This window comes from Aethalodelphis obliquidens, unplaced genomic scaffold (genome assembly GCF_003676395.1).
Source record: "Aethalodelphis obliquidens isolate GAN/ISIS:26980383/991018 unplaced genomic scaffold, ASM367639v1 scaffold24, whole genome shotgun sequence".
NCBI lineage: Eukaryota > Metazoa > Chordata > Mammalia > Artiodactyla > Delphinidae > Aethalodelphis > Aethalodelphis obliquidens.
The window spans coordinates 19,787,199-19,805,939 of record NW_020837968.1 but is presented as its reverse complement, the minus strand read 5'-3'; the positions used below and the strand labels follow the sequence as shown (position 1 = coordinate 19,805,939).

General features: G+C 36.0%; 1 protein-coding gene and 1 non-coding gene across 16 annotated transcripts in view; one reads left to right on the top strand and one right to left on the bottom strand.

Annotated features, from left to right (window-relative positions):
- Positions 1-18,741, top strand: part of CDC42BPA (CDC42 binding protein kinase alpha) — a 311,334-nt gene that overhangs the window by 69,187 nt on the left and 223,406 nt on the right. The window contains exon 1 of one of the 15 annotated variants that reach the window (XM_027122376.1): positions 9,056-9,184. The exons of the other annotated variants lie outside the window; for them this stretch is intronic. Within the exon in view, the coding sequence (XP_026978177.1) occupies positions 9,140-9,184 (45 nt within the window). The 5' untranslated portion in view covers positions 9,056-9,139. Of the gene's footprint in view, positions 1-9,055; positions 9,185-18,741 lie in introns of those variants that run through there. 15 annotated transcript variants of the gene reach the window in all.
- Positions 7,726-7,797, bottom strand: TRNAK-UUU (transfer RNA lysine (anticodon UUU)). Its single transcript has one exon. It is a non-coding gene; the product is annotated as a tRNA-Lys (tRNA).

Here is an 18,741-nt window from a genome sequence, read left to right as displayed (position 1 = left end):
CAACCCTGCTGATACCTTGATCTTGGACTTATAGTCTACAGAACTGTGAGAACAAATAAATTTCTGTTGTTTGAGCCACCCAGTCGGTGATACTTCAGTACAGCAGCCCTAGCAAACTAATACAGTAACTAATGAGACAAATATTAATTCAGAAGTTGGAAAAAGAGCTATAGAGTAAACAAAAAGGAAGGAAATAATAAGGCCAGAAATCTCTTAGAGAGTAGATATTATCAAAACCCAAAATTAGTTCTTTAAAAAAGTTAATATATTTAAAAATAGTTGGGTACATGATTTGTTCCATTTCAGAAAAAGCATAAATTTAATATACATCTGTTAAGAAATAATAAAAGAGAATGTCTTTAATTTGATGAAGGATATGTGCCCAGAAACCTAAAGCAAACATTAATGGAAAAACTTTACATGCATTCCATTTAAGATCAGGAATAAGGTAAAGATGGTTAACAGTGTTTTTTATGTTACTGGAGTTCCTGGCCAGTGCATTAAGAAAATAAATAGAAATGAGTTAATGGGATTGGAAGAGAAGAGATAAATCCGTAAATGTTTAGAGATCACCTATATAAAAATCTGTAGGGGAAATAGACAAACTATATGTATTAATAAGATAATTTAGTATTTCTTAAATAAAAGATTGTTTTCTGAAAATCAGAATTCCTTTGTACTCAAAATAATTAGCTAGAAGAGATGATATAAGATACCATTCACAATAATAAAAGAAAATCAAGTTTCTAGAATTTAATCTGACAAGTAATGCACAAGATCTACATGGAGAAAATTCTAAAACTCTTATTAAAATGTATGATAAGAAGACCTGAAAAACAGATATACCATGTTCAAATATGGAAAAAAAAATTTCTGAAGATGTCAGTTCTCCCTAAATTAATCTATAAGTTTTGTGGAATGCCAATAAAAATTCAGTGGAATATTTTGAGAAATTTGACATACTAAACAATTTGCATAAAACTTCTGATTCTAACGCACTTGTTTATATCATACCAAATCTTCTGCTGAAAACAACTAGAAAACCTTGATTAAAATATAAATTCATCTATTTGAAGGCATAAGAGCTATGAAATCATTAAGGACTCAAGGGGCTAAGAGTCACAGAAATAGGTGTTTTGAGAGGTGAACCCCCAACATTCAGCTTTACCTTTCTCTTGGAGGCAGTTGTCTAGAGGCAGAGAAGTTAAAGAGAACTTTCAGAAATCTCACAGGTAAGAGAAACTAAAATTGGAGTTCAGTTCTCAATAAAAAGGAGGGCTCTGTTAAATATCTCAGGTAGTTAATTGGAACTCCTGAAAGTCTACACCATTTGGTGTAAGGACAAATGGAAATAGGCCAGCCCTCACAAAACTCAACTCAATTCTAATCAAATCAACCCCAGATTGGATTAAGGTAATCAGTGTAGTAGAAATGAAACATACAGTGATTTAAATTAAAACTTGATAGGTTTCACAGCAAACTGAAGAGAAGATTGGTGAACTGGAAAATAGGTCAGTAGGAAATATCTAGGTTGAAGCATGGAGAGGAAAAGAAATGGAAGGAAAGTTTAAAAATAAGTTAGGATTCATATTAGACATAGTAAAAAAAATTAACATGTATGTATTTATATTTCCAGAAGGAGATAAAAGAGAGAAAATGGGACAAAAACAACATTTGAAGAGAATGATGGCAGAGAATTTTTCAGAGCTAACTAAAAACATAAATCCATACATAGATTCAAGAATTCTGTTGACTCCATGACAGGATAAAAACATCTAGGCACATAATACATCCAGCCACATAATTGTAAAACTTCTGAAAACCATAGATAAAGATACAATTTTAATAGTAGAGGAAGGGGACATGTAACTTCCAATAAGCAATGAGAAGACAATTCACCTTTTAACAGAAATGATGGAAGTTGAAGATAATAGAAAATGGCATCTTAAAACTGCTGAGAGAAGGAAACTTGTCATCTATGATTCTATACCCAGAGAATATTTTTTGAAAATGAAGGCAAAAGAATGAAGTTGGATTCTACCTCACACCATATAAAAAATTAACTCAAAACAGATCATAGACTTAAATGTAAGAGCTAAAACTGATACTCGTAGAAGGAAACATAGGTGTAAACTTTTTTGACCTTGGTTTGGGCAGTAGTTTCTTAAATATATCACAATCACCAAATCACAAGCACCAACGATAAAAGATAAATTAGGTTTCATCAAAATTAAAAACTTTTGTGCTTCCAAATAACACTGTCAAGAAATTGAAGGGACATTTCACAGAATGGGAGAAAATATTTGCAAGTTGTATATCTGATAAGGGTCTATTGTCCCGAAATATATAAAGAATATAACTCAACAATAAAAACACAAATAACCTAACTAAAAAATTGACAACTGATTTCAATAGAAATTTCTCCAAATAAGATATATAAATAACCAATAAGCACATGAAAAGGTGCTCAACATCATTAGTCTTTAGGGAAATACAAGTCAAAACGACAATGAGATACCACTTCTCACCCACTAAGGTGAATATAATTAAAAGACAGTAATAAGTGTTTGCAAGAATGTAGAAAGATTGGAACTCTTGTGCATTGCTGGTGGGAATGTAAAATGGTACAACTGCTTTGACAAACAACCATTCAGTTCAGCAATTCTATTCCTAGATACATGCCCCAAAGAATTGAAACACATGTAAATACAAAACCTTGTACATGAACTTTCATAGTAGCCTTAGTCATATTAGCGAAGGAAACAGTCCAAATGCCCATCAAGTGATGAATGGATAAACAATTGTGATATGTCCTTATAATGAGATTTTTTTTTAACATGTTTATTGGGGTATAATTGCTTTACAATGGTGTATTAGTTTCTGCTTTATAACAAAGTGAATCAGTTATACATATACATATGTTCCCATATCTCTTCCCTCTTGCATCTCCCTCCCTCCCACCCTCCCTATCCCACCCCTCTAGGTGGTCACAAAGCACCGAGCTGATCTCCCTGTGTTATGCAGCTGCTTCCCACTAGCTATCTGTTTTACATTTGGTAGTGTATATATGTCAGTGCTACTCTCTCACTTTGTCGCAGCTTACCCTTCCCCCTCCTCATGTCCTCAAGTCCATTCTCTACGTCTGTGTCCTTATTCCTGTCCTGCCCCTAGTTTCTTCAGAACCATTTTTTTCCTTTAGATTCCATATATATGTGTTAACATACGGTATTTGTTTTTCTCTTTCTGACTTACTTCACTCCGTGTGACAGTCTCTAGGTCCATCCACCTCACTACAAATAACTCAATTTCATTTCTTTTTATGGCTGAGTAATATTCCATTGTATATACGTTTCACATCTTCTTTATCCATTCATTTGTTGATGGACACTTAGGTTGCTTCCGTGTCCTGGCTATTGTAAATAGAGCTGCAATGAGCATTGTGGTACCTGACTCTTAATGAATTATGGTTTTCTCAGGGTATATGCCAGCTTTGTTTTTTTCAAGATTGTTTTGGGTGTTCTAGATCTTTTGTTGTTCCATACAAATCTTAGAATTATTTGTTCCGGTTCTGTGAAATATGCCATTGGAAATTTGATAGGGATTGCATTGAATCTGTAGATTGCTTTGGGTAGTATGGATATTTTAACAATACTAATTCTTACAGTCCATGAGCACTGAATAGCTTTTTATTTATTAGTATCTTCTTCAGTTTCTTTCATCAGTGTCTTATAGTTTTTAGTGTACAGGTCTTTCACCTCCTTGGTTAAATTTATTCCTAGGTATTCTTTTGATGCAGTGGTAAATGGGATTGTTTTCTTAATTTTTCTTTCTGATAGTTCTCTATTAGTGTATAGAAATGCCATGGATTTCTGTGTATTGATTTTGTATCCTGCGACTTAGCTTAATTCATTTATTAGTTTTTTGATGGGAGTCTTTAGAGTTTTCTATATATACGGTTTTCTATATATATATTTGCACTTCTGCAAATAGTGCCAGTTTCACTTCTTTCCAATTTTGAGTCCTTTTATTTCTTTTTCTTGTCTGATTGCTGTGGCTAGGATTTCCAATGCTGTGTTGAATAGAAATGGTGAGAGTGGGCATCCTTGTCTTGTTCCTGTTAGAGGAAAAGCTTTCAGCTTTTCACCGTTGAATTGTATGATGTGGGTTTGTCATATGTTGCCTTTATTATGTTGAGGTACATTCTTCTGTGCATACTTGTTGAGAATTTTTATAATAAATGGATGTTGAATAATATCAAATGCTTTTTCTGCATTTATTGAGATGATTATATGATTTTTGTCCTTTATTTTGTTAATGTGGCGTGTCACATTGTTTGATTTGCAGATGTTGAACCATCCTTGCATTCCCAGGATAAATCCCACTTGTTCATGGTGTATGATCCTTTTAATGGATTGTTGAATTCAGTTTGCTAATATTCTATTGAGAATTTTACATCTGTGTTAATCATGGATATTGGCCTGTAATTTTTTTTTTCTTCCTCCCTCCCTCCCTCTCTTTCTTTCTCTCTCTCTCCCTCCCTTCCTCACTCCCTCCGAACCTCCCTCCCTCCTTCCATTCCTTCCTTTCTTCCTTCCTTCCTTCCTTCCTGTCCTTGTCTGGTTCTGTATCAGGGTAATACTGGCTTCATTAAAAGCGTTTGGAAGCATTCCCTCCTCTTCAGTTTTTTGGAAGAGTTTTAGAAAAATAGGCATTAACTGTTCTTTGAATATTTGGAATAATTCACCAGTCAGTCGATTTAGTTCTATATATTTGTTTATTGGGAGTTTTTTTGATTACTGATTCAATTTTGTTACTAGTGATCGGTCTAGTCAGATTTTCCTTTTTTAAAATTTTCAGTCTTGGTAGATTGTATATATTGTATATTTCTGGAAATTTATCTCTTTTTTCTAGGTTGTCCAGTTTGTTGGTGTATATGTGTTCCTAATGTTCTCTTATGATCCTTTGTATTTCTGTGGTATCAGTTTTAACTTACCTCTTTCATTTCTGATTTTATGTTTTTGAGTCCTCTTTTTTCCTTGGTTAGTCTAGCTAGAGGCTTATTGATTTTTTTTTTTTTAATCTTCTCAAAGAACCAGCTCTTGGTTTCATTGAGCTCTTCTATTGGATTTTTAATCTGTTTTATTTATTCATTTTCTTATATTTAGTATTTCCTTCCTTTTACTAACTTTGGGTTTTTTCTGGGTTTTTTTCCCCGAGTTCCTTTAGGTGTAAAATTAGATTATTTGAGATTTTTTTTATGTCTTTAGACAGGCCTGTATTGCTATGAACTTCCCTCTTATGACTGCTTTTGCTTCATCCCATAGATTTTGGTACATTTTATTTGTGTTTTCATTTGTCCTAGGTATTTTTTGATTTCTCCTTTGATTTCTTCAATGACCCATTGGCTGTTCAGTAGCATTTTGTTTAATCTCCATGTTTTTATGTTTTTTTTTTTTTCAGTTTTCTTCTTGTAATTGATGTCTAGTTTCATACCATTGTGGTCAGAAAAGATACTTGATATGATTTCAGTTTTTTTTGAATTTATTGATACTTGTTTTGTGGCTTAACATGTGATCTGTGCATGTGAGAGAGAATGTTACATGTACACCTGAGGAGAATGAGTATTCTGCTGCTTTTGGATGGTGTATTCTCTATATATCTATTAACTCCATCTGATATAATGTGTCATTTAAGACCAGTGTTTCCTCGCTGAATTTTCTGTCTAGATGATATGTCCATTGCTGTAAGTGGGGTGTTAAAGTCCCCTACTATTGTTGTATTGCTTTCACTTTTTCCCCCTTAGGTCCGTTAGTATTTGCTTTATATATTTTTCATGCTCCTATGTTGGGTACATATATATCTATAAATGTTATGTCTTCTTGGTGGATTGAACCCTTTATCATTATGTAGTGCCCTTGTCTTTTATAAGTCTTTGTTTTAAAGTCTATTTTGTCTGATATGAATATAGCTACACCACCTCTTTCCATTTCCATTTGCATGGAATATATTTTTCTATCCCTTCACATACAGTCTGTATGTATTCTTACTTTTGAATTGAGTCTCTCGTAGGCAGCATGTAGATGGGTCTTTTTATCCATTCATCCACTGTGTGTGATTTTTGATTTGTGAATTTAGTCCATTTGCATTTAAATTAATTATTGATTGGTATTTACTTACTGCCATTTTGTTAGTGGTTTTCTGGCTGTTTTTGTAGCTCCTCTCTGTTCTTCTTCTCTTTCTCTCTTGTTTGCTGGCTTTTTTTCATGTTCTATTTAGATTCCTTTCTCTTTTTCTTTTTTATGTTTACTATAAGTTTGTGTGTGTGTGTTTGTGTGTGTGTGTGTGTGTGTGTGTGGTTACTGTGAGGTTCACATACAGCATCTTAAGTATACAGTAATCTGTTTTAAGTTGATAGTAACTTTTTCGAAAGTTTTAAAGTTTTACTCCTCTGTCATCTTTTATATTTTTGATAACACCTTTTCCATGTTTTAATATTATGCTTTCCTTAACTAAGTATTGTATTTTTAAGTTTACTATTTTGTCTTTTAACCTTCATACTTGCTTTGTAAGTGATTTATCCACTACCTTTACTATATATTTACCTTTTCCCTTTTGTATGTTTTCTTATTATTAATTAGTGTCTTTTATTTTCAGCTTACAGAAGTCACTTTAGCATTTCTTGTATGGCTGATGTAGTGGTGATGAACTCCACTCTTGCTGAGTTCTGAATGATAACCTTGATGGCTAGAGAATTCTTGATTGGAATTTTTTTTTTTCCTTTTAGCACTTGAATAAGTCATGTTACTCCCTGTGGCCTTTAAAATTTCTGCTGAAAAATCTGCTTATAGCTTCATGGGGTTTCCCTTGTATGTAATAGGTTGTTTATTTCTTTATACTTTTAAAATTCTCTCTTTACCCTTAAATTTTATCATTTTAATTATAATGTGTGTCACTGTGGTTCTCTTTGGGTTCATCTTATTTGGAACTCTCTGGGTTTCCTCAACTTGTATGCCTGCTTCCTTTCCCAGATAGAGAAGTTTTCAGCCATTATTTCTTTTATTTTTAAAAAAAATTTATTTATTGTATTTATTTATTTTTTGGCTGTGTTGGGTCTTCGTTGCTGTGTGCGGGCTTTCTCTAGTTGTGTCGAGTGGGAGCTACTCTTTGTTGCGGTGCGCGGGCTTCTCTTGTTGCAGAGCATGGGCTCTAGGCACGTGGGCGTCAGTAGTTGTGGCACGCAGGCTCAGTAGTTGTGGCTCACGGGCTTAGTTGCTCCACGGCATGTGGGATCTTCCCGGACCAGGGATCGAACCCATGTCCCCTGCATTGGCAGGTGGATTCTTAACCACTGCACCACCAGGGAAGCCCCAGCCATTATTTCTTAAAATAATTGTTCTGGCCCTTTCTTTCTCTCGTCTCCTCTGGGACCTCTATAATGCAAATGTTATTCACCTTGATGTTGTTCCAGAGGTCCCTTAAGGTATCTTCAGTTTTTTAAATTCTTTTTTCATTTTGCTGCTCTGTCTGGGTGATTTCCATTGCTTTGTCTCAGCTCACTGATTCATTCTTCTACTTCATCCAATCTGATTTTGAACCCCTCAAGTATTTTTTCCATTCAGTTATAACTTCTGTTTGGTACTTTCTTATATTTTCTATCTCTTTGTTTTTGGTTTGTTTTGGTTTGGTTTTGGGTTTTTTTTGGCTGCATCGTTTGTGGGATTTTAGTTCCCTGACCAGGGATTGAACCCGGGCCTTGGCAGTAAAAGTACCAAGTCCTAACCACTGGACTGCCAGGGAATTCCCTCTATCTCTTTGTTGATGTCCTCATTGTGTTCTTTCTTCTCCTGAGTTCAGTGATCCACCTTTACAGCATTACTTCTAACTGTTGTGTAAGTTGCTTATCTCTGTTTCATTAAGGCCTTACTCTGGAGATATGTTTTGTTCTTTAGTTTGGAACGTATTTTTTTGCCTCATTTGCCTATGTTTGTCTTCACGTATTGGGCGAAACAGCTACTCTTCCAATTTCGAAAGAGCGGTCTTGTGTAGGAGATGACCCATGAGGCCCAGAAGTGCCATTTCCCCTGGCTATCAGTGCTAGGCATTCAAGGGATGGCACTCGTGTGGGGTGCATGCACCTGATGGCTGTGGCAGAGCTGTGGCTGCTCTGCAGGGAGGGCAGGGTGTGTTGTGCTTGCCTGGCTCAGCTGCTGCATAGGGTGGGCTGGGTGCAGGGTGCTCGTCCAGCCCCATTGTAGTGTGGCTGGTGTGTGTGGTAAGTGGGGGTTTAAGGTGCTCCCCTGACCAGGTTGTGGCATGGCGTAGGTAGAGCATCCCTCCTGGTGCTAACAGGCTAGAGGGAGGACACCAAAAATGTCATTCATCAGCTCTGTCATAAGCAAGTTAGAATGTTATTGCAAAGCTTGCCAATGCTTCTGTCCCCAGAGAATGTTCCAGCTGGCTCATGTCTCTCTGGCAGCTACTTTAAGATTAGTAAGTGGGTCTCCCTTGCTTATGGTGTAGGTGCTTTCCAAACCATTCCTTTTGCACTGGATCTCAGGGTGAGTGGGTCTGTATGTGACCCCTTTAATAGTGGCTACTCCCTTCCCTTTGGTTCTGTGGTTCTCCTGGATTTAATTCCCATTTATTTGCTAAATCAGATGTTTTGGGGGTTCACCTTTCCTGTGCCAGACCCAAGGGTTGGGGTACCTCATGTGGTGCTCAATACCTTCACTCCTTGAGGAAGAGTTCTATATTTTTGGAATCCCTGCTAACTGTGGGTAACTGCTCCTGGGCTGGTGTCCCAAGTAAAACCATGTCTCTGCCTCTCCTACCCCTCTCCATGTGTCTCTTTTATCTTTTGTTGCCAAGGTGTTGTTCATCTAGTTCTCAGGTCCTTTTCCGAGGAAAACGTCTCCTTATGTAGCTGCACATTTGTTGTGTTAATGGGAGGAGGTGAGTTCAGGGTCTTCCTATGCTGCCATCTTTAACTTCTCCCAGAAGTGTACTTGATATTACTGGTTTATTGTAACAGATACGACTCAGGAACAGCCAAATGGAAGAGATGCATAGGGTAAGGCATGGAAGGAGAGGTACGGAGCTTCCATGCCCTTTCTGAGTGTGCCACTGTTCCAGCACCTTGATGTGTTCCGCAACCTGGAAGCTCCCAGAAGCCCTTCAATTAGGGGTTTGTATGGAGATTTCATTACATAGGCATTATTGATGAAATTGTTGGCCATTAACAACTCAATCTCTAGCCCCTCTCCCCTTCTCTGCATGTTGGGGGTGGGGCTGAAAGTCACAAGATTCTAATAATGGAGTAGTCTTTCAGGCAACCATCCCCCGACACTGAACTATCTACCGCCACCACTCATCTCCTTAACACACAAAAGAATATTATAACTCCACAAATTCAAAGGGTTTTAGGAGCTGTGTGCCAGGATCTAGGGACAAAGGCAAAATATTTATTTTTATTATACTACATCCATTATAACTTTGTATTGTCTAATTGACAGTTTTTATGTATATAGAGCAAAAATGGACAGAACTAAAAGGATAGACATATCAATTTCATAGTAGGAAATTTTAACACACTGTTTTCATAGCTGATAGAAGTAGACAAAAATCAGTAAGGAATAAAAGATGTGAACAACAATTAACAGACAACTTAATTGACATAGTACACCATGTTTAACAGCTGACGAACGCATGGAACATTTACCATTTATTAGTATATCAAGATGCAGTAGATTTTTTTGTATATGGACCTTGTATCCTGTGACCATTTTAAATCCATTTATTAGTCTTAGGAGATATTTTTTACATGTATGGCTTCCTGTTAGATTATCTATGTTGTGTGCTGTCTGGTCTTTATTTCCTGTTTCTACCTGCTTTACAGTTACCAACATGAAAATTCAGTCTCCAGAGTTTGGCAGAAACCTTCATGGTGAAAGCCAGCTATGCTTGCTTGTTATTTAGTATTCTTCGATGCACTTAGTTTTGATGCTATACCAGTTTCTTTCATCCTAGTTCTGAAATATGTTTAAAAGGTGATTTTAATAGTTTTTCATATTTACTATGTTTAGAAAGCTCATTCAAAGTATCTAACCTTACATACCACCAAAAATAGAAGTGTTTATTTTTCTATATGAATTTTAGACTCACTTGTCTACTTAAAAAAAGTGTTATTTTCATTGGGATAATGTTAAATTTACGGATTAATTAAAGGAGAATTGATACCCAGTCTTTGGAATTACATTATGATTTATAATTTTTGAGAAGAAAGGCAGTTTTCCTAAACTTTTGGCTCATTTACTAGGTATTTTTTCTTCTGTTGCTGTTGTTGGGATAGTTTACTACCATTATATTCTGATTTTTTTTCTTGGAAAATATGAAAGCTATTATTTTATGTATACTAGTTTTTTAATATTACTTCAGTTACCAGCTACCTTACCAAAGTACCTTGTGGTTTCTGATAGTTTCCTTTTCATTTATTATTTTATTCCTTTCAAAGTATACAATTATATCTTCTGGCAAAAATTCAAACATTTGGAATATACACTGACAGTTTCTTTATGAGCTCTCTTTAGTCTTTGAGTTTATTAATTTTGAGCTTTAACTCCCTATGTCATTGCTCTTATCTGTGCCTTAATTTTCTTCTGTAATGTAATTTGGGCTATGCTTTCTCCATTCTTGTCTCTATCTAATCCCATTTTATTCATCCTAGATTTCAGGAATTCTTTAAAATATCTGATTCGTTGATGTTATTCTTCTTATTTTCCAGTGTTGTAATTTTATTCCTTTGAACAACATATATTTTCTGTAATTTCATGAGATTGTGAGAGAGAAGTAAATGAGTGTCCCTCGTTTACCATCTCAAAACCATCTTTAAATACTAACAAAAAGAAAACATCAACAAAAGTCAGTGTACCTGGCTCTTGGTGCTTCAGTAATTGAATATTTCTTGACTGGTCTGCACAGCTCAGGTTCTTTATACTACTTAAGTGTTTCCATCCCTTGAGAATCCCAATCTTCCCTGTTCTGCGTCTGCATACCTTCCATGAATGTCTCTAGTCCCTGTACTCTAGAATCCTGGATGTTCTTGATACTTTTTATTTCTGGGCTATAAGACATTGCATCCATGTAGGGACATAAGGTTCCAGTTACTCTGTTCTCTTTGCCTGTGGGTTTTAACCAGTATGTCGGAGCCAGATCCAGTTTAGTGTTATCAGGATCCCCTGTTAAAAAAGATTAAGACATGAACTTGGAGCCAAGCTGGAGACTTCCCACTACCTTCCCTCAAATGTAAACCTTTGTTCCTCACTTTGGATCTCAAAATAGACAAAAATTATGTATATCCAGCTAGCTGAATTGTTTCTAGTCAGCCTTAGAAACTCATTTGCTAGTGGAACAGAGTCATATTAAGATATGGGCTTCTAGGCTGATTGCTAGAGGACAAGTCTTGAGTCTTAGGACTTCACAGAAGTGAAGGAGGATTACTCACCTTTGTTTTTCAACACTTGTCTCTTGAGTCTAATAGAGAGGGTAGAACCTTTCTTGCTTTAAAGATAGACTATTTTTATTCACTCCAAATTTGAACTCTAGGAATAAAAAAGCAGCAGGATAAGTTTTACAGAAATGGGAAGTAGAGCAGAGTGAATTTGTCCAGGCACTCACCTTTTATTGATACAGTTCCTGCAGATACTTTGAAATGACTCATGCGTTATATTTAAGGCCAATATTAATGGATATTGTGTTTTCAGAGAAAGTGGAGGTCATCCCGGCCTAACAAAATATATTTTGTTATTACTGTTGCTTCTTTAAAATCATTACATATTTGCAAATGAGTGAAAGAATTGATGGCAGAATGCAATCAGTGAAAGAACTGAATGGGAAAATGAAATCAGTAGATTAATGAGTTTATAAAAATGGGAGTGAAGATGTAAGATACTTTTATCTTTCTAATGGGGAAGGTGAGAACCTTGTACAACTTCTTCCTAGCACTTATACTTTTAACTTTTAAATGCCTTATTTCTGTGTTTAATGTTTGTCTTCACCAATAGACTCTTAGTGAAGGCAAGGACTGAGTTTCTTTATTCACTATACTCAGTACTTAGCACAGTACTTTTAAATATAATAATTTTCCTTATTGGAGATTAAAAACAGAAAAATGAAGTTCTTTTTTTCTTTCATGCTTCTCTATTTTGACTAATGAAAAAAATACTTATTAACTATATACTATAATCCAAACATGTTCCATACCCTTGATTAGGATCACAGTCTAATCTACAAGAGGGAAAGGTACACAGCATTGAGATCTACTTCTGTAATTTTGGGGGCATTTCTTTCCAATTTTATTTCTATTCATAGGTAATAAAATTGGGATAGTTTTATAAACATTGATATCTAACCAGCTTTTCTAACAAGTCTTTTCCCCATATGTTGAAACATTTCTTTTAAACCTGATTTCTAATGGCTCCATAGAAGTCCATTATGTGGAAGCTCTGTCATTTATTTAACAATAATGTTAAGCTGGAATGTATGCTCCATGAATTTAGGAATTTTTCCCCTGTCAGTTCACTGCAATTCCCCAGCACCTACAACAGTGTCTAGTACATAGTAGGTGCTTAATACATAAAATATGAATGAAATATTTAGGTTGTTCTATTTTTTCTATATTAGAAATAATGCTCTCCAAAGCATTTTTGTACAAAATGCTTTCACTGTATTTCAGATGCTTTTCTAAATAATTACTTCTAAAAGAAACTTCTAGAAGAGGACCTTGCTGGTTGAAAGGATATGGACAAACTTACATGATTTCAGAGTCGTTTTCTCTATGAAATAATGTTATCTGTGGCTTTTTTTTTTACACTTTAGTTTTATAAATTTTCTATAATAATTATATTCTAAAAGAATCAAAATAGTTATTTTATTCTTTTAAGTGCGTTTCTTTTATTCAGGGAGCAGTTAGTAATCTTGTGCCTGGAATATAGGGTTTTTGTTGGTGGTGGTGAAAGATGAGGATTGAAAGTTTTCTTGGGCAGATGCAGTGAATGATTTGGTATGCTATTCTTTTTTTGTGTGTGTGTGTATGTGTGTGTTTTGTTTTTTTTGTTTTCTTTTTTTATTTATTTTTATTTATTTTTTTGGTATGCTATTCTAAGGAACGTTATTTCATAGGAATGGGAGTCCTATCAAATGTTAATAAGCAGAGTAGTGATAGAATGAGAATGATAAGAAAGATCATACTGATAGTGTAGAGGAAGGATTTGGTAGAGAAGAGACCAGAGGGAGGGAGATCCTGGATTTCTCACTCTCTAGCCTCCACGTCATTCAATTCATCATTGATTTTTTTTATCCTAAGTATTTCTTGAATTTCTTCTTCTCTTCCTTAGGTAAGTCCTCAATATCTTTCACCTCAGCTACTGCTGTAACCTTCTCATTTCTTTCCCTGCCTCAGAACCATTCTCCACAGAGCTATTAAAGTGATGGAGCTACAACCAAATATGAAGAATGGTTCCCTGTTATCTACATTTTAAGGTTCTAGTTGATTAGCCTGGCATACAAACTCTTCCATTATTTGGATCCTTCACTTTCATTTCTAGCTATTCCCTGCTGTGAAGAAAACCTTTCCTAAGAAAGAAAACTGCTTATTATCCCTGATTGTCTTCACCCCTGTCCCCCGCACAGATAGCACTTGCTTCTGTGCCTCGCTCACGCTGCCCCCATTTCCCCAAATATTCCCTCTCTCCAGTCAGAACCCCCTTGGTCCCCTTTTTCTGGGGCTCACTGTGTAAGACTCATATGTCAGTAACCTCTTCCAAGAAATGTTAACATATATATTCACAGATTACATGCGTCCCTCCTTTCTCCTGCCTTTTTGGCTTAGGAATCTCTCTTCTGTGCTTTTTATAGGACCTTGTTTTTACCTTTCCTTTCATGTTGTACTATAATTATCTGTCTAGTTATGTTTCCCACACTGGACTGTGAGATTTTTGAGAGCAAGGGCTCTTTTATTTCTTTGTATTCTCAGCAGGTAGCATATAGTAAGGTGGTCAAAAAGGAACCTATTATCATTTTTCAGATGAAATAATGAGGGCTTGAAGCAGGCCAGTGGGCAAGAAGGATGGGTGGGATAGATTGTTAAAGAAGTCACTTTGGATGTCAGTGATAAGTTAAAGGTAGAAATCATGGATGATTGAGGTATGCAACCTGAGTAAATGAGTTTAACGTGCAGGTTTTTGACTTGTTAAATTTGAAATATTTGCTGAACATTCTAGAGAGATGACTAATAGGTAACTAGAAGTATGGGTCTACCTATTAGGAGATAAGGATTTAGGAGTCATCAGCATAGAGATATTAATTAGGGCATATGGAATAGATAATACAGGTCAGGAAGGAGAGGAGATATAAAAAATGTGGAGTAGGGATCCTTGGGGAAAATCATTTAATAGGTTACAGAAAAAAGAAAAAGTAGGGTAGTATATTGATTGTCAGTGATGTCCAATAGTGAAGAGAGGTTGAAACAGATGAGAATTGAGAACAATATATTTTATTTGGAATTTGGAAGGTCATAATTGATCTTTGAGAGAGTAATTTCAGTCCAGTAGAGGGAAATAGCAACTAGATTGAAATAGGTGATTGAAGAAGGCTGAGAAACGAATGATGAACAAGTGGAAAAAGCAAGCATATAGTACTCTTTGCTTTATGGAGAAATGATACCTTGTGGAAAAAGGGATGTGATATCGCTTTCTTGAGGGGAAGGTAGGATGGCAATAAAGTTTTTGTTTTATGTTTTGTTTTTGGATGGGAGATGGTCATGGAAAAGTTTATCAATTGGTGTTCAGGAGCCATAAGAAAGAAGGCTTGAAGTCCAGAAATAAATCTTTAATGGAACAAGGGAAAGAAGAAAAGGAAGGGGGAGAGCCTGGCGTTAAGATCTCAGATGATACTGTTATCCTTGCAAGTGGTGGGGACACTTCTTTCTTGGGCTCAAAAGGAAAAGAAGTAAGGAGAAGTAAAAATATAGAAACATTTAAAGGTGGTATGAGGGAAAGCGAAGGATCTATTTTCTGTGAAGTAGGCTACCAGGTCATTAATTGCAGGGTAAGGTTTGGATAGGTCAGGGATAGGACAGATGGTGGTAGCAGGGTGGCACAGGTCATTTTAGAAGATTGGTAAAGGACAAAGGATTAATGGTGAGGCTGCAGTTAGATTTAGGGCTCAGTTGAGATTGAACTATGGAAAAAATAAAGCAATAATTTAAATACTTAAATAATATGTATATTTGTTTATATATTTTTTTCCATAAAAGGGACTGAAGAAAAGGACAGGGCCCTGGAGAATTGCTTACAGTTACTCAGTAGGATTAAGTGAGGCAGATAGTTAAGGACAGTGATATTTGCTCTACAGTCCTAATGCTTGGAAGAATTGAAGAATGGGTGCAGGGTCAGGAGTGGGCTGCTGCAGATAGCAGTCTGGCTGTCAGTAGACTAAGTCCTGCCTGGTCATAGGCCAGTGTGATCCAGAGTCAATTCAGTGTTTAATGCATGACTGATAATATTTGAGATTTAGTATGAGAAGGTGCCTTCCTTCCTTTTCCTTTCTCTTCTCCTTTCTTCCTTTCTTCCTTCCTTTCTCTCTCGCTCTCTCTTTCTTTCCCTCTCTCTTTCTTTCTTTCTTTCTTTCTTCCTTCCTTCCTTTTTTTCTTTCTTTCCTCCCTCCCTCCCTTCCCTCCTTCCCTCCTCTCTCCCTGTCTCCCTCTCTCCTTGCTCTGTATGTATATCAATTAAAGTATGTAAAATAAAAGCAACAAATAGATTGTAGATAGTTTACTCTATTTTAAGACAGTGAATTTTGTACAGAAAAGTAGTATTGGCTGGTTTATGAGTTCTTACTGTTAGTTATTCATTCCTGGTTAAAATATCTCTGGTGGCCTTACATACCCTGTAGTAGTTATCAACTAATAGATTTCAAAATGCAGACAGCCCTAAAGAGAATTTTTTTTTCTCCAAAGTATTTTGTCTTCTATCAGGAATTTGTCATTAGGTATTATATAGACCCAGTGGATAGGTTCATCTCTGGCATGGATATCTGACAGAAACAGCATTTCTCTCAATTATGCTTCTTCTTTAAAAAAAAAAAAAAAACTCCGAAAATGAAAGCATAATTTATGTACCTCCTACAAGAAATGCGTAAATATGGGAAATAATAAAGGAGCAAGATATAATTGAAAATCAACAGCTCTATGAGTTAAGAACCTACTCTCTACGACTCAATTGTTGTCAGTTACTGCTTAACTTAACGCTGGGTTTTCCTTTTTGCTTTCAGGAAAACCTTTAACTTACGCCCTGGGTGTTGCCTGTCCACAGTTTCCTGGTGGCTCACCGCTTCTGCCTGCTCCAGCCTTGCTCCGGCAGCTTCAAGGCTTCTGGGCTTCAGAGCTTGTTGTGAAAGCTTGCTGCTTTGGCCTGCTACCCCTGCTTCAGGTGTCAAAAGCTTTTAATTAGCTTGCTTCCTCTAATTACCATAACTAGGCCCTAATGTGTCTGCATAACCTAGTCTTAGGGTCTGAAAGGAGAATTATTTTTAGCCGTTCATTCTTCCTTAAAAACTCTGTACCCTGGCTCTCCTGGGATTCAAGGGAGAGTGAAAGACGTTTGAAGTTACATTGCATGATTCACCTTTGAAGCCTCTGTATATGGGCTAGTCTTCAGTCCATAGGGGCACACTGACATGGGCATACTATATTTTTATAGCCAGTGTCTGCTCTAATTGGTCAATGCCCATGCTGTACCAATTTCTAAATGTTTTGACTATCACTACTATATATATAAATTGCAACTCCGTAGAGAGGATACCTCTAGCCGGTTTAGTGAACTCTTTGTAGTGTTTTTAGTTTGCTTGTTAAAGAGACTCAGTATTTTTTTAATTAAATATTTTGAATACAGACTGATCACTAACAGAGCAGTTTATAAAAAACAAATACAGTGATTTCCATACATATTAACAATGATCACCATTAACATGACAATAGGAATCAAGACTATAGGCATGATGAATGGGAAGATCTCTTCAAAAACCTGGAGAACTGTTCAGTACTCATAGCAGTAAATAACTCTAGCTCTGTAATCAGGTCGTGAGGACTGTAGAACCTACTTTAGAGTGGTGTCGGAATTGATTTTGGCAGTATATGTATTGTGCTCAGCCCAGTGCCAGTCACAGTAAGCTTTCGATAAATGAGTTGTTTTTGTTTATTATTATTAATAATAAGTGATGGTAGATATTATACAGCAGAGATAAAAAGGAGACAAAGACATGGAGCAATAAATAGTGAACAGTAACAATACACGAAAGATAATAAAAGCTAAGTTGTGAAGTTGAGACTTTAAAAGCCGTACATAATTGTTCAGAGAGCAACATGAGCTGGAATGATCTGGTACACACTTAAACCTTAAGATACAGAATTGTATCTCTTTTATCATAATGCCTTATTTTTATTTGAGTTTCTAGTAGTGTACTTGAAGCTGAGCGTATTGTATTGATGCCTTTCAACTTTCTATGTAGATACGCTCATATAGATTACAAATCACTTGTTATTTATTCAGTAAATATTTATTGCGTACCTATTGATTCCCAAGCACTGGGCACATACTAGTGAACAAATGAGAAAAAAATAATACCTACCCACATAGAGCTTATGTTCTAGTGAGTGAGGCAAACAGTAAGCAAAATACATAAATAGAATATACAGTTTGTTAAGTAAAAAGAGCTAAGGGGAAAAGGAAGCAAAGAAATGGGATAGAAAGTGTGAAAGGGCAGAATGACATTTTAGGGAGGGATTGAGAGAGCAAACCATGTAGCTATAGGGGGGAGAGACCATTTGAGACCTACGGAGTAATAAGTGCAAAAACACTAAGTTGAGATTGAACAAGGTGATCAGTATGTTTGGAGAGAGTGATCTAGGAGGAGAGTAATATGAGATCTGGGAGACCACAATATGTTGGACCACGCTACTTATAAGTTATAGCAAGGACTTTTTTACATGGAGAGAGATCAGAAACTGAAGTTTTGGAGCAGAGTGTCATGATCTGAGCTAGATTAAACAGAATCACTGTGGCTGATGTTTTGAGAACAGATTTTGGGCTGTGAGAGCAGAAGTAGAGAGGCTAGGCAGGATAGTCCAGGCAAGACATAATGGTAGATGGGAATGGTGTGGACTAGAGGAGGAGGTATGGCAAATTCTGGATATATTGAATGTAGACTAGATTTGTAGAACTGTATGCCAGCTGCTTCTTGGATATTGAAATTCTGTTTAATATAGTATGATCATTCCTAAGTTATATGTTGTATCTATAAGTGATGATTCTTAAATCGTGTTTAAGAACTCATTCATTTACATTTGTCACCTACTGATTTTTCTGTAGCATTTGCAGTTTTTCTAACATCGTAGTGCTTTTAATATGCTGTCTTTAAAGACAGCTCTATATTTGGTGTTTTTAAAAACATGTCTTTGTTCTGTATTAAATTTATAATCTTCCCGTCCATACTAAGTGTACTGTTCATTCTGATCAAATTATATAAGAAAGGACATTTTAACGTACTACCCTCTTATATGTCAGTTAGCTGTGGCTCTTGAAAATCTAGAACCTGAAGTTAGATTTCTAGGAGAATCTTCTCCTCCTCCTTCTTCTCCTCCTCCTCCCCCTCCTCCCCCTCCCCTTCTCCCCTCCCCCTCCTCCCCCT